This window comes from Candoia aspera, chromosome 9 (assembly GCF_035149785.1).
Source record: "Candoia aspera isolate rCanAsp1 chromosome 9, rCanAsp1.hap2, whole genome shotgun sequence".
Classification (NCBI taxonomy): domain Eukaryota; kingdom Metazoa; phylum Chordata; class Lepidosauria; order Squamata; family Boidae; genus Candoia; species Candoia aspera.
In genome coordinates this window covers 6117222-6130937 of record NC_086161.1, presented here as the reverse complement: position 1 = coordinate 6130937, position 13716 = coordinate 6117222, and the positions used below count along the sequence as shown (strand labels likewise).

General features: G+C 44.4%; 2 protein-coding genes across 2 annotated transcripts in view; one reads left to right on the top strand and one right to left on the bottom strand.

Annotated features, from left to right (window-relative positions):
* The window catches only part of ACAD8 (acyl-CoA dehydrogenase family member 8), a 256274-nt gene that overhangs the window by 28463 nt on the left and 214095 nt on the right, over positions 1-13716 (top strand). The window lies entirely within an intron of this gene.
* The window catches only part of IGSF9B (immunoglobulin superfamily member 9B), a 78267-nt gene that overhangs the window by 32442 nt on the left and 32109 nt on the right, over positions 1-13716 (bottom strand). The window contains exons 6-12 of the mRNA XM_063311275.1: positions 12559-12700; positions 10719-10864; positions 7829-7971; positions 5360-5500; positions 3977-4093; positions 1777-1927; positions 767-890 (exon numbers count right to left, since the gene is read on the bottom strand). Coding sequence (XP_063167345.1) covers positions 767-890; positions 1777-1927; positions 3977-4093; positions 5360-5500; positions 7829-7971; positions 10719-10864; positions 12559-12700 — 964 coding nt within the window. The remainder of the gene's footprint in view (positions 1-766; positions 891-1776; positions 1928-3976; positions 4094-5359; positions 5501-7828; positions 7972-10718; positions 10865-12558; positions 12701-13716) is intronic.

Here is a 13716-nt window from a genome sequence, read left to right as displayed (position 1 = left end):
TGTGTTTGAAGGCTTGTTAGGTCTCACTTACTTGAGACCACAGGTCTGAAGAGGCAATCAAGCCCCTGACGGACCACAGATATATGGCTGGTGGGGTGCATTCAGTTTAGTGAACTGTGGGACACTTCTTTTTTGTTTTGCTTCCTTGCAGAGGAAGAATGGATCAGGACTGGATCTGTATCATAAAGGAGCTGGGAAGGAGGAAGATAATAGTTAACACTTTACCTCCCCACCAGTCCCTCTGTGGCTGCTGTTTCCCCAGGAACGTAAGCTGCTGTTTTGATTACAGGTGAGGGTAACTATGGAAGCCAATGTAAACCCGTTGTCTTTCCATGATACAAATCCTGATTTGGATATTCCTGAAGGATCCTATTTAATTGAAAATTGAGCACATGAGGTCCAAGCAAGCATCTGATGTGATAAAATGATCTATTTGGAAATCCCATGAATAGTAATCTGGGTTCCAGCATGGAAGAAAAGCAAGATGTAAATGTCACTGATCATCTCTTCATGATGGGGGAAGTCACCTCAGGAAGGGATAGGCAAAGCCCTATTCCGTATACCATAAATGTCAACCAGTCAAGATCCAGGGTGCAAAAATCTCCTTTCTCAGAAGAGATACATGTGTACTGCTGCTGCTGCACAAGAGCACAATCAACATTCAAGAGAACTTAGTCTGAGAAGGGCAAGGCCTCAAGTCTACTCTTCACTCTGGCCAGCTGGGAAAGAAAAGAAGCAGAAAGCAAAGCATGCTGGGATGACTCACAGAGGGCCGTACCAAACTGAGAATGTCTGTTCATATCCGCCATCATAACCAGGTTCCCAGGAAATGTTGGCTGAGGTCATGGAAACAGCAACACGGATGTTACTTGGAGCATGGGGACTTGTACCTGAAAACAAGGAGAAAGGAATTAGGAAATCAAGATTAATGCAACAGAGTTTAAACTAGGGTGAAAGAAAGGAGGCACCAAATGAATTTCCCTTTCAAATGTAGATCACTGGAGAGCCCTAACATTTCCATGCTTATTATTTGATAAAATAAAAGGTATCAAGAAACCTGCAGGAAGGGATATGGAACCAATGTGGAAAGCAACCAGGATCTCATTCAGTTGAAATGGACTTTCATTGAAAAGAACAAAACAACTTGATTGATAACAAACACAGTCAAATATACTATCAGTATATTTCAATGGAAGTTCTCCAGATAGTGTTTTCTCTTTCACTGGGAAGCTACTCCTAATAGCAGAATGATCCAGGGGAAAAAGAGCAGAATCATAAGCAGGAAGGAACTGGGGAGATTTAATTGAAAGTGAGAGACAGGAGCCTAGAAAATGCTGTTGCACACAAAATGCTTTTCTGTACTGCCCAACTTTTTCCTCCAGTTAGTTATGGCACCTGCCCTGTGGAATGACCTCCCCACAGAGATTTGACTGGCCCCAACCCTGTTAGCTTTCAAGAAGGATTTGAAGACTTCAGGCTTTAGGGTGAGGAAGGTCAGGATCTTAGGAGAGCATGTCCTGAGAGGTGAAGTCCCTGTTATGCCCTGACCTGTGTGATTTGTTCTTATTATTGACTTTTGTTGTGGTTTTGGGGAAACCATCATCTGTTTTTATGATTGTATACTACACAGAATCACATTTTTGTGCATTGAGTACCCATATACATCTTTACATTAAAAAAAAATCTGTAGCAGAAGTGTCACAAGTGTCCATAGCCCTCCCCAATGTCCAACTTGTTGGTCATGCCAACAATGCTTCCCAGCATCCTCATACCTACCGATGACTGTCAGATGAGTGCTCGCCGTGATGCTTGTGACAATGTTGGTAGCAACGCATTCCCACTCTCCGTGGTCGTCCTTACTGAGAGATCGGAACTGGAGGCTTCCACTGGGAAGGGTGGTATGCCTACTTCTACTAGGCTTCCCTACCTTGGTCAAACAAGAGAGAAGGCCCAGGGAAGGAAGGAGAGAGGGGTGGGGTGGGGGGAACACACACACATACAACTCAGAGACATGTTGCAAAAACCTGGGCATAGGGTGCTATTGTCTGCTGGGGAATGGGAGGTGATCCTGGACAGAGAAACTCCAAAGCCACGGGATGGGGTGCAGTCATGGGCCAAAGAGGCAGAGGAAGATGGGCCCCCACAAAGTGATTTGGGTAAGTACGACAGGGACAGCAAGAGTTGTATAAAGCAGAAGCTGCCATAGATGGCTTGCAAAGATGAGGGAATGGGCCAATGTAGGGCAAGGAAGCTATTGCCCTGATCTGGGTGGGCAACCTGTGGCCACCAGGTCACATATTCCTTGCTCCCCCAGCAACCTTTTTCTGCCCCCTGAGCCTTCCAGAATTGCTAGAGCCCAAATTTCAGACCATTTTTGGTCTGGAAAGATTGGGGGAGGTTCAAAGAGGAAAAGAAGTGCCTTGAGTCCTGCAGAGGCTTCTGTCCTTTTAAAAGTAAAAAAGGTTGGCAGTGATGGAGCATAACTACATCTGTCATGTCCCCTGCAGCCACCAGACAGGGCCACATAAGTCTCCTAAGCTCTAGAAGTCAGGAGGGAGGGATGAATGTCCATTTTATAACTAGCTCAGCTACATCATAACCTGAAATTGGATCAAGATCCGTTGAATTTCTAAGGCTTCCAGCTCCAGGTACGCTCAGAATTTTAATCTCAGAAAGGAGATTTTTGTTAGCCTCACTCACAGAAGTCCAATTATCCACCTCCTTTTGAATTGGTGGGAATGCTGGGAAGCCAAGAAGCTTAGACACCTGATCAGTAACTTGTGCAAACTTCCAAATTGATTCTGAAGAAGTGCTTTGGATCTTGGGCGAGCACAGAATCTCTCTGCTATTCATGGAAGCAGCCTGCTGGTCTCTCCCATGTGCTTCTTCTGAATCATTCTTGAAGCAAGCAGTTCCAGTAGATATTCAGGCTTAAATCACTCTTTCACCGCTTTAGGACAGCAGAGGGAGCTATTGCTTCTCTTCAGTAGGTTAATATCGGTTTACTTGATGAAGTCAGGTGGCTCCTCTAGGGTTCAAAGGCAACATCTTTCCCATCAGAGGACTGGCCTAGGATGCTATACAGGCTTACACTTTTCCTGAGACAATAGTTTTGCCACAATGGCAAATGGAAAGAGATTTCCTTCTCCTTCCACCACTGACTCTGGCCAGGTCTATTTATTTATTTATTGACAATAAAGGGATCCAAAAGGTGAAGAGAATAAGGACTTCAATGGGTCCCAGTCTGGAACTACAAGCGTAAGTGGAAACTTTAAAAAAGCAGCCCAGCACTGAATACAAACCAAGAACTACAGAAGAAAGAAGCCCACAAAGCCTGCAAGATCAAGGTCAAACACTTGAAACTCACTGGATGACTTTGAACCTCTCCTTGTGTCTTCTGCTAGACTTTCTCACAAATTGGCTCCATTTGCATGAATACGGTCTCATTGGTGAACTCCACCATGATTTGCTCAATCCAATTTATGCTGGACTTCCACTCCCATCATCATTCCCAACTCTGGGAGATGAAGACCAAGGCAAGCTGAGGTTGACATCACAGGGAGGGGGAAGAAGTGGGCTCAGCTCCCCCCAGATGCCAGGATCTCCTTCCCTCTTCAGTTCCCTGATGAAGTCCTAATGTGCTGCAATACATCTCGGACAAAAATCACAGTCCAGTAGGAGGAAGAGCCTGGCCCTGCCCTGGAAAACTCAGAGAAGGACTCTGAGGGCGGATGAGGGGCTGTGATTGCTTTGGGATCCTCCAAAGTCCCAACTACACTTCCTACAGTTCCTACATGCTTCCTGCCAAGGAGATGGGTTTCCCCCACCCACTTTGTAAGACAGGGCGACAGTGGTACAGCCCGAAGCAAAGCAGCTAACCTGCAGTTTGCTCTTACCGGGACAAAGTGTGGCTTCTCTGTCTGCAATACTCATCAAAAGCCAAAGGCCCTGCAGATTGTTCTGGCAGGCCGGGTACCTTTCTCCAAGTGATGACAGGAAAGGGGTCTCCTGCTGCAGCACAGGGAATCAAGAGCTCCCTCCCTGCCTCTTGTCTGTACTCCCAGCCTGGTAGCACCGTGAAATAGGGTGGGTCCTGTGAAGCCAGAAGGGAGGGGCAGTTGGGAGGAAAGGAAAAACAAACAACAATTACTGTCCAATGTCTCTGTGCTGGAATGTGGGGAAGACCTTGGGAGACAGGGCCAGAAGACGCTGCCAGGGAATGGTCAGATAAGAGACAGCAGAGCCCACAGCTGGATAGTGGGTGTGGCAAGAGTTTCAGAAGGGACCCTCCCTAGTTTCTCAGGCTGTAAAGGAGACTGCAGGGAGGGGGGATAATTATACTTTCAGACTTGCAAGATTCTGTCAATGAAACTTTACAATAAAGTAGAATTAGCTCACCTGGTTGTGATTCCTGTCTGGTTTACCCCATGAGGCTGCCTTCAATCTTGCAACTCTGAAAATACAAATCTCCCCCCTCCCCGCAGTCTCCTTTACAGCCTGAGAAACTAGGGAGGGTCCCCTTCTGAGCCTCTTGCCCTTCCCACTATCCAGCTGTGGGCTCTGCTATCTCTTATCTGACCTTTCCCTGGGCAGCGTCTCCGGGCCCAGTCTCCCAAGGTCTTCCCCACATTCCATTACGGTCTCTCACTGAAAACCTAGAGCTGTCAGCTAACTGCAGCCTTTTCAGCCACGTACTGAGTTTGTCCAAAGCCAGTTGGTGGACAAATAATACTGACTTCCAAGCCCTGACCCATCTAAATGCATGGATAAGGGGCAGCACAATGCTTTCTATGTGTGCATTTCCCTTTCTTTCAAGCATGCACACTTCCCTACTCAAACTTCGCCCCTTGCACGAGCACACTCTTCACTCACATGATTTACACACTATTCTCATACCTGTACTCACAAATGTGCACAGACCACGCTAATATAATCGTTGATCAACATTACGAAAATTGCCATCCTTCTTTTCTATAAAAGACCTCCCCCCATCATGCTTCTTCACCATCGATCAAGTAAGCTTGATGCACTGACTTTTCCAGTGAACAGTTAGAATATTTGCACATATTCCATATCACATCAGCAACAGAGATCCTTCTAAAAGAGAACTTCACGCCAACCAAAATCACAGTTTTGTTTTGAAGGAACAGGCGTTAATGTTTACTGCAATTTAGGCAATCTCAGTTTTGCTCTGTAAACTGCAGTATCTTCCCCCTCGCAGGATGAGAGCATTGTAACACACCAGACCTACCACTCCAAGTTACACCTTGCACAGGGCAAATCTGCGCACTTTGCTAGTACGCGTGCATGCATGCACATATTCACACACCAAACAGGAATACATCAACCAGTGAAATACCTTCAGTACCAATCGGGCAGGGGGTGATTGGCCCATAGTACCCAGGGCATTATAAGGCACGCAGGTGTATGTGCCAAGAGCTTCTTCTGTTGCTTCTTCTATTCGAATTGAACCATCTTCCAGAAGACTCCAGCCTGAATACTGCCAAAGCAATGGAAGAAATTAGATTTTTGCAGACTTGAGTTTCACAGAATAAAGATGTCTGGCTGGGGCAGGGAAATAGTACCTAATATCAAAACCCTTTGGAGAGGCTGAAATATTCTGGTCCAGAAAATATCCATGTTTAAATGATCATAGCTATTGCTTGGACCAGAATAACTCAACCTCCCCCTGGGTTTTGATACAATGCTTTTGATTTGTTGATAGGTGTCCCTCTAGTATTATTTGCAACAAAGCTATCAACCCATATAGCCTTCCCCCCCGCCACCGCCACCCCCAGCTTTTTCTTTAACACCATTCAGTCACAATGGTTATGATTTCAGGAGGAAGACAGGTGGATAGTCTTCTCTCTAGCACACCTAGAGAGAACTTTCAGCACAAAACAAATACACAAAATTCTAGTATTCCTTGGTGGTCTCTCATCCAAATACTAATCAGCCCCAACCCTGTGAAAAAGCCAGACAGGATCAGCCAGAAGCAGCACCTGCTGAGACAGTATGCACAATGACTTGTTTGTAGACTTGGGCATAAAGCAAACCAACAAAGGCCCTTCAATTGATTTAATTGGCTTTACAGCCAAGATATATTCTAGAGGTGACGGACTCGTCCCTGGGGGAGCTGGGGGTGTTGACGACCGACAGGAAGCTCTGGCGTGGGCTGGTCCATGAAGTCACGAAGAGTCGGAAGCGACTAAACGAATAAACAACAACAACAGCCAAGATACAAAATTATCTGAACTGGCTCATGATTTTGGATAAGCCTGGCTTCCGCATGCAACTGTTTATTCCTAAAGAAGCTGCCCAGGACTGCAGACAAAACAAGATCTATTTTCTTTCCAACTAGCCAGCTATCCAGGACCAGTGCAAGATAATTCTAGCCTGTAAAGCCCGAAACAGTTTGGGACCGTGATTTTTAAAGGACCACTTGCACTCTTGCAAACTTGCTCATGTCTGCTACCATACCTTCCTGTAAGATTAATTTGGATGGCAGATGTAAAATTTAGGGCCTTTTCAGAGTTGGCCCCAAGTTATGGAGAATCTTTCAGAATTCCTTGGAGGCCCTCTCGTAAGATCCATTTTAATTGGCTGGTTTCTACCAGGCAGGGAATAGTCGAGCAAGCAACTATTAATTCATCAAAGATGAATGCTCAGATGAAGAACGAATACTGAGGCTGGGGCCATCCAAGTGACTAGTGATCAGGGACTGGTTCTTGGAAGGTCAGTTGATAGAGTGTTCCGAACTAATCCTGTAGCCTACCTGGTGCTCTTAAAACCAAAACTTCAAGTTTACATGCTTAGGCTGGGAACCACAGCAGTGAGAACAAAGGAGGCAAAGTGCTGGAGATATGGTGGAGAAGGTTGCTCAACCCCAAGCTTGCTTAATTAGAGAGCTTTGAGAAAACTCTCCATTACCTTGTTTATAGTTCCACCCAAAGCAGTTTGGTAGATACCTTACTACAGAAAAGTGGAAAGCAAGTTTGGCAATCAATCTAGATTTATCAGTGCAGAAATGTATGCTGCAAGTGGCAGCCCCTTTATGGAGGGAAAAAAGAGAAGGGAATAATGGTCTGGCCAAATATTAGGCTGTATAAATAATCATTGATTTCAATGGGTGAATAAAGCATGTGAAGAAATCTCTTGGGTATAAATTAATGAGCTTTAGAGCTCTGATTTGACTTTCTCTTTTAAACTAGACCAGCTCTGCTGAAGATGAAAGGCACAGCAGTGAATGAGCCTCTATTTAAAACAAGGTATCATCTTTAAACCATGAATATTTAAAGAAAATGCTAAATATTGAGTTTGTTTAAATATTTAGAAGTATGAAGTTCTCAACAGGAATTTTAAACCAAGATAATAGCAGGATGAAGTCTCATTAAAGAGGATCTTTTAACTACTAATAAATAATTTCATGGCCCATAAATTGGGGGCATCTTTTACCAGGTAAGTTGCCCATCTATGAACCTGATTAATCAAACAACAATCCTTCCAATAAAGAAATACAATGAATGAGATTTATTCCAAGCAAGTGAATGATGGATTATGGCTCAGATTTTGCCTCCCTGAACCAGGAATCATCACTCTCAATTCAGCAGACTGCAGTGATTAAAGATAGTATGATTTAAATTCATTTATGAAAGATATAGGGTGATCTTGACCCGGTCCCTCTCTTTGCACCAACCAACTTGCAAGGTAGCGGTGAAGATGAAAAGAGGAGAGACCCTTTTGCATCAAATCTTGAGCTTTCTGGAGGAAGGAGAGGAGAAAAATGAAATCAACATTTGCAATTCGGAAAAAAAAAATCCATGCATACCTTTTCAATGTGCAAAGGGCGTCCATCTTTGTTCCACTTGACCAAGGAAACAGGTGGTTCAGCTTCAACAGGGCAGCGGATGTATCCGTGTATCCCCACCGGAACATATAAAATAGGTGGCATGTTTACTACCCTGGCAGGATCTGAAGTGGAAGCAATCAGAAGTTATGAAGAAGTGTAATCATTTCTTTTTGAAACATCTGGCCTTTTTCTGTCTCACTTCCAGACTGGTTGAGACACATGTATTTCTACTGTAGCCGCCCCAAAGCAAGGGATGGGAAAGCAATAGTAACATTTTTTAATGGCCTCCAAAGCCCATATGCTAATTTAGTAATGTTCATTACTGCCACCAAAGACTATTATGTTCAGACTCATTATCTCTTCTAAATCCATTAGAATATCACTTAGCATCTGCATGAAGCTTCAGGCATGAAAACCATATTTCCCCTATCTGCACTTAGCAATAAGAAATATACTTGGGGGCTGGAAAATAGCAATGTCTACACACTTGCTCACCTCCATGATCAATACTAAACTATTTAGCCTTGCTTTAAAAATGTTTTTACAAAAAATGTTTCCCACATAGATGCAAAGGCTTAGCAGGTGCAAAGCCTTCCGTGAAAACAGGAGGGGTAGAAAACTATTTAAAATTAATGCTGGGGTACAGGACAAACAGATGCCCATTTTGGCACGCTCCCTTAAGAATGGGCTAGAGTGATTTTTAAAGTAAACTTGAAGATTCCAGGCTTGGCAAAACTATAAAGACAGAGAAAGATTTTAAAAAGCAATCCAAATCCAACTAGTAATTTGGGGTGTAATCCATTTAAGGTGCTACAACTGCTTCCCATAAAAATGAAAATTCAACCTGAAATTTGAGGAGTCCTCAGGAGAAATATAGAAGATACTTTTAAAGGCCAGTCCATCTTCATCCTTGACTGGCACCCCATAGAGGCCTCAAAGCACACAGGAGGTTGTAAATTAGTAAACTAGAGCCAGTTTGATCTGTTGGTGAAGGCTCCAGGCTAGAAACCAGGAGTCTGTGAGTTCTAGTCCTGCCTTAGACATGAGAGCCTGCTGGGTGACCCTGGGCCAGTCCCTCTCTCTCAGCCCAAGAGCCAATCAGGCGTGGTATGAGAGTTCTAGTCCCGCCTTAGGCATGAGAGCCTGCTGGGTGACCTTGGGCCAGTCCCTCTCTCTCAGCCCAAGAGCCAATCAGGCGTGGTAGGAGAGTTCTAGTCCTGCCTTAGACATGAGAGCCTGCTGGGTGACCCTGGGCCAGTCCCTCTCTCTCAGCCCAAGAGCCAATCAGGCGTGGTATGAGAGTTCTAGTCCCGCCTGAGTCATGAAAGCCGGCTGGGTGACCTTGGGCCAGTCCTTCTCTCTCAGCCCAACTCACCTCACAGGGTAGTTGTGGGGAAAATAGGAGGAGGAAGGAGGATTAGGTCTGTTCTCCCCCTTGAGTTATTTATAAAGGTAATAAAGGCGAGATTAAAAAAATAATAATAAATAAAAATAAATTCAAATCCAGGATGACCCTATCATCCTAGTGGGTCCATGTCCTTGTTCCTAAACTGAAATAGGTATGTTCTTTCTTACTCCTCACTCCTGACAGCTATCCATTTCTGCTACTTAACCATTCGTTTTGTCAAACTAGGTAAACAGAGAGAACATAGATAGTAACTTTGCTTGCATCCTCCTCTTTCTAATCTCATGACAAAATTGGAATTCCACTTTCATTTCCTTTCACTTCTCCCTTTTCCTGGAGTTATGCGAGGGAGGCAGAGAAAGAAAAAAGGAAAAGGAAGAGGCAGAAGAGAGAAAGAAAAGAAATAAAATAATTTCCTTAAACATATAATAAAATAAATCCCAGAAGCAAATGAAGACTGTATAATCAGATAGCGTTGCTAAGAATTTGGGATTGCTTACATTTGCATTGATCATGGAATAAAAAAGTACATTAAAATCTGGCTTGCTCATGTTTTGTTTCTTTAAAGTTTCATACATGATGGCCTGCCAAAGACAGAATTTGAAAGAAAACGAACATACTACGGAGATATTAAAGACACACTCTATGTACAGTAATGCACACCCAATTCCAATATCCAATCATCCCAAACAGACTGAAAAATCATGGGAAAGGTACTGAAAGCATCGTTCAATAGCCACGTCCATTTAAAACAGGATATAGTCAGAGAGATCAGGGCAGACAAAGGGATTATATACCGATGCAGTTCATCATTGCAGCAGGACATGCAAGGATATATTGGGTTTTCCTTTGTTTGATTTAACTTCTGCCAAAAACCACATCAGAAGATGAACTGCACACAGCTAATAAGCAATAGCTTCCCAAAAGTGTTCACCAGATCAGAAACACTGGGATGACACAAATAATAAAATAAAAGCTGTTGGGCGTTGGGTCAAGCAAAACCCAGCAGGTCTATCGATGAGCAGGTGCCTCTGAAGTCCCTGTATAGGCAGTCCTTCTTTAGCAACCACAATTGTGACCAGCGACTTGGTCATTAAGCAGAGCAGTTGCTACATGAAACATCACAATTTTATGAACTTCATTCAGCTTTTCTTTGCTTTACAGTTCTGCAAAGGTCATAAATGCGGGGACTGGTCACAAAGTTACTTTTTCATCACACTTTAACTGAGAACAGTCACTAAACAAGGTAGTTGCTAAACGAGGACTACCTGGAATTTACCCACACTCTATTCTCCATTCTCTGGATGACACCAAGCCAACCCTCTTCTCCCAACCTCCTTCAAAGGTCAAGGGAAGGCTTTGCAGGTATGCCACCAGCTGCGCTTTCCAGATCAATCAGGTACTCTTCCACGCAGCCCCATTAATGCATTGCCCTTTTCTGTTCCCCTTGGAAAATACACTCACATTGCACAGTCAGATAGGCAGAGGCCGAAGGTGATCGGCCAAGGCTGTTGCTTGGAATGCAAGTGTATTTGCCGGCGTCTTCAGGCTTGACTCGAAAGATGATCAGCGTCCCATCAATCAGGATCCGTACTCTTAGTTTGAGGTCACTGTAAGTGGATGAGAACAAGGAGAGAAGCGGGCAGGTATCTGAGAGCAGTGCAGATATCAAACCAGACATTGTTTAATATTAAGTCTCTCCTTGATTATGCAACTTTCTGTGAATAAGGGGCTCCATTCATCTTTCTCTACTGCAGCCTTTCCCAGTCTGATGGCCCTCATACCGCAGCAGACTGGAAATAACGGGCACTGGCCCAATGCTTTCACTAAGCTAAACTCCCACTCTTGATTTCCATAAAATAATTAATATTTGCCATGTGGAAGGAAGGGCGAATTCAAACTGGACCAAAGTGCTGGTGAAAGGGTCCTACTTTATCGTTTTTCTATTTAACACCCCCCCCCCAGCAAAACCAGGAGGTATTTGCTCTGCAAGTAAACACCTTACATATACTAGGTGGGTACCTGAAAATGTTCCTCCTCTGTGGTAATTACAACTTTGGAAAAAGTCTCCAATCTGATGCCAACATCTAATAATGGATTTCCCATGTTGTGTCCAGTCAGTATCTTGACCTCAGAAGATTCTTAATGGGGACCCATTTTTCTTTCTCATCCTAACTTACTTTATAGGATCATTGCAAGGTTAACTGGGGAAGTTAGTCAAATGGAACAAACCAGGGATACAAAGGCAATAGCAGCTAAGTCCATGCTGGGTCATGCACTCCACTATCTGAGCCAATGGGGACCACCATGGAGGATGATTAGTTCTTAGGACTGAGGAAATAGCCTGAAGTATTGGCCTCTTCTGGGCACACCACCATGGGCATCTGGGGGCGGGGGTGGTGAAGGGAAAAGCGACATCATGCACATCCTTATGTTATCACCCAACGGAAGTGATTTTCAGATACTTTGCACAATGACATTGTGGTGTGCATGACGTCATCATGGCTCTTACCTATGACTACCCATGCATACACCACAGGTTTATGAGAAAGCAGCTGCTCAATCGTTCATGATTCTATGTTAGGATCCTACAAGTCAGTGAAACAGCTCCTTCACTGCCCACCTTTGACAACTACAGCATGAAGAATTCTCTTGAGCCTTGCCCCAAGACAATCTTGGGAACCTCAGTAACCTTCGGATAGCCAGTGCCAAACATGTCCCTTGCAGGGTTCCTTGGCCATCCTTGCTCAACTTGATGGGAAATAAATTGTTTGGGTATTATTTTTTACAAAAAGAAGAGGAAGGATAAGAAATAACAGTAGTAATAGTAGTATGGTGGTAACAGCAACAACAGTCTCCTTGTGTGGTCTGGAGGCTTCTGGCACTTACTTAGTTATAAGGGTAGGTGGATCTTCTACCTTTCACCATCCAGCCCTCTCCCCACCATCTGCAACCACCCAAGATTACCACAGTTGCATTACATCTCAACACCCCATGACCGTTTTCCAAATCAGGAAGCACAGGCAGCCAGGGAGCAGAGGGATGGAAAGGTGAGGAGCTGGAAGGCAGAAACTAGTTTGTTTGCTGGTGAGGAAAGCTTTCCAACATTTTCCACAGGGTGACAGGCAGTTTTGAGATTTGCCAGGTTAGTCTGTATGAAGACAATTGCATGGCTTAAAGACCAGGAAAAGAGAGGAGAGAATCACTCAAATCTCCATTTCCACCCCAATTTTCAATGATATCCCTGTGTGGGATCAGGTGGAACCACATGAGGGAAACACCTGAGATCTAGGTCTGAACTCACTTCTTAAAGTACACATTGTCCTCTTCCCAGTACCAAGTATAGGTCAGGTTGCCTGGATATGCTTCCGCCTGGCAGGTGAACATTGCATCTTGGGAGATGTTAACGGTGATGTTCTCTGGGGGGGAAACGATAAAAGGGGGTCCTGTGGGAAAGCAAGAAACAAACAGTTACCTCAGCAGGTGAAAAGGGGAGATGAGCTCATAAGCAGAAGCCTGCATGGCAAAGCAGAGTTCATGCAAAGATCAGTTGCACCATCCTGTGGGGATCTAGGCACCCAACATTTCCCTGTGGGCTGAAGCCCAACTCTTCAGCTATACTACTAGGAATACCAGGAGCTGAATCCTCAACACATGGGGGGGAGGGTAACAGATGGAGTAGGAAATAAGGAACAGAATGTGGCTCAGTTAATTAATCACTCAAGGGTAACACACAAGTTTTGCTTAGGACTGCAAAAATATGGACCGCTATGGGGGTTGAGCTACCTCTTGGCTGCCATCTTTTGTTGTTGTCATTGTTGTTGCCTCTGAGTCAGTGTTGACTCCTGGCAACTGCCTGGACAAGTCCCTGTAGTTTTCTTGGCAAGATTTTGGAAGTGGCTTGCCCTTGCCTCCTTCCTAGGGCTGAGAGAAAGGGTGACTGGCCCAAGGTCACCCAGCTGGCTTTGTGTCTAAGGCCAGACTAGAACTCTCCTGGTTTCTAGCCTAGTGCCTTTAACCACTACACCAAACTGCTCCCTTGCCATCTATTGGTCATTCATATTTTTGCAGCCCTTTGCTTTGCTGGCAAGGGAACTGAGCTTCAGCCCCAGACTCCTGGGCTTGATCGAAACACACCGCTGGATCAATCGCTGCCTGAGACCAGCAGATCTGCTGCCCATTAGAGTAGAAAACACCGGACTATAACTTGTTTACTGAATCTATATCCTATCATTGTGGTCAAAGGGACATGCCAAGCCTCTTGTCTTATAAAGTAGAAACGAAGAGGCAAACATATGAAAAGTTTCATTAAAAAAAACCCTTAAATGCAAATCATAAAAGCCTTACCATCATTCAATCATATTGACAAAGTCTTGCTTGATCTGAGACTGCATCCTGGTGACCTCGTGGATATGTAGTTTATTTGGTAGCAATCTGGTTCACCTTTGTCCTCTCCCAGCAT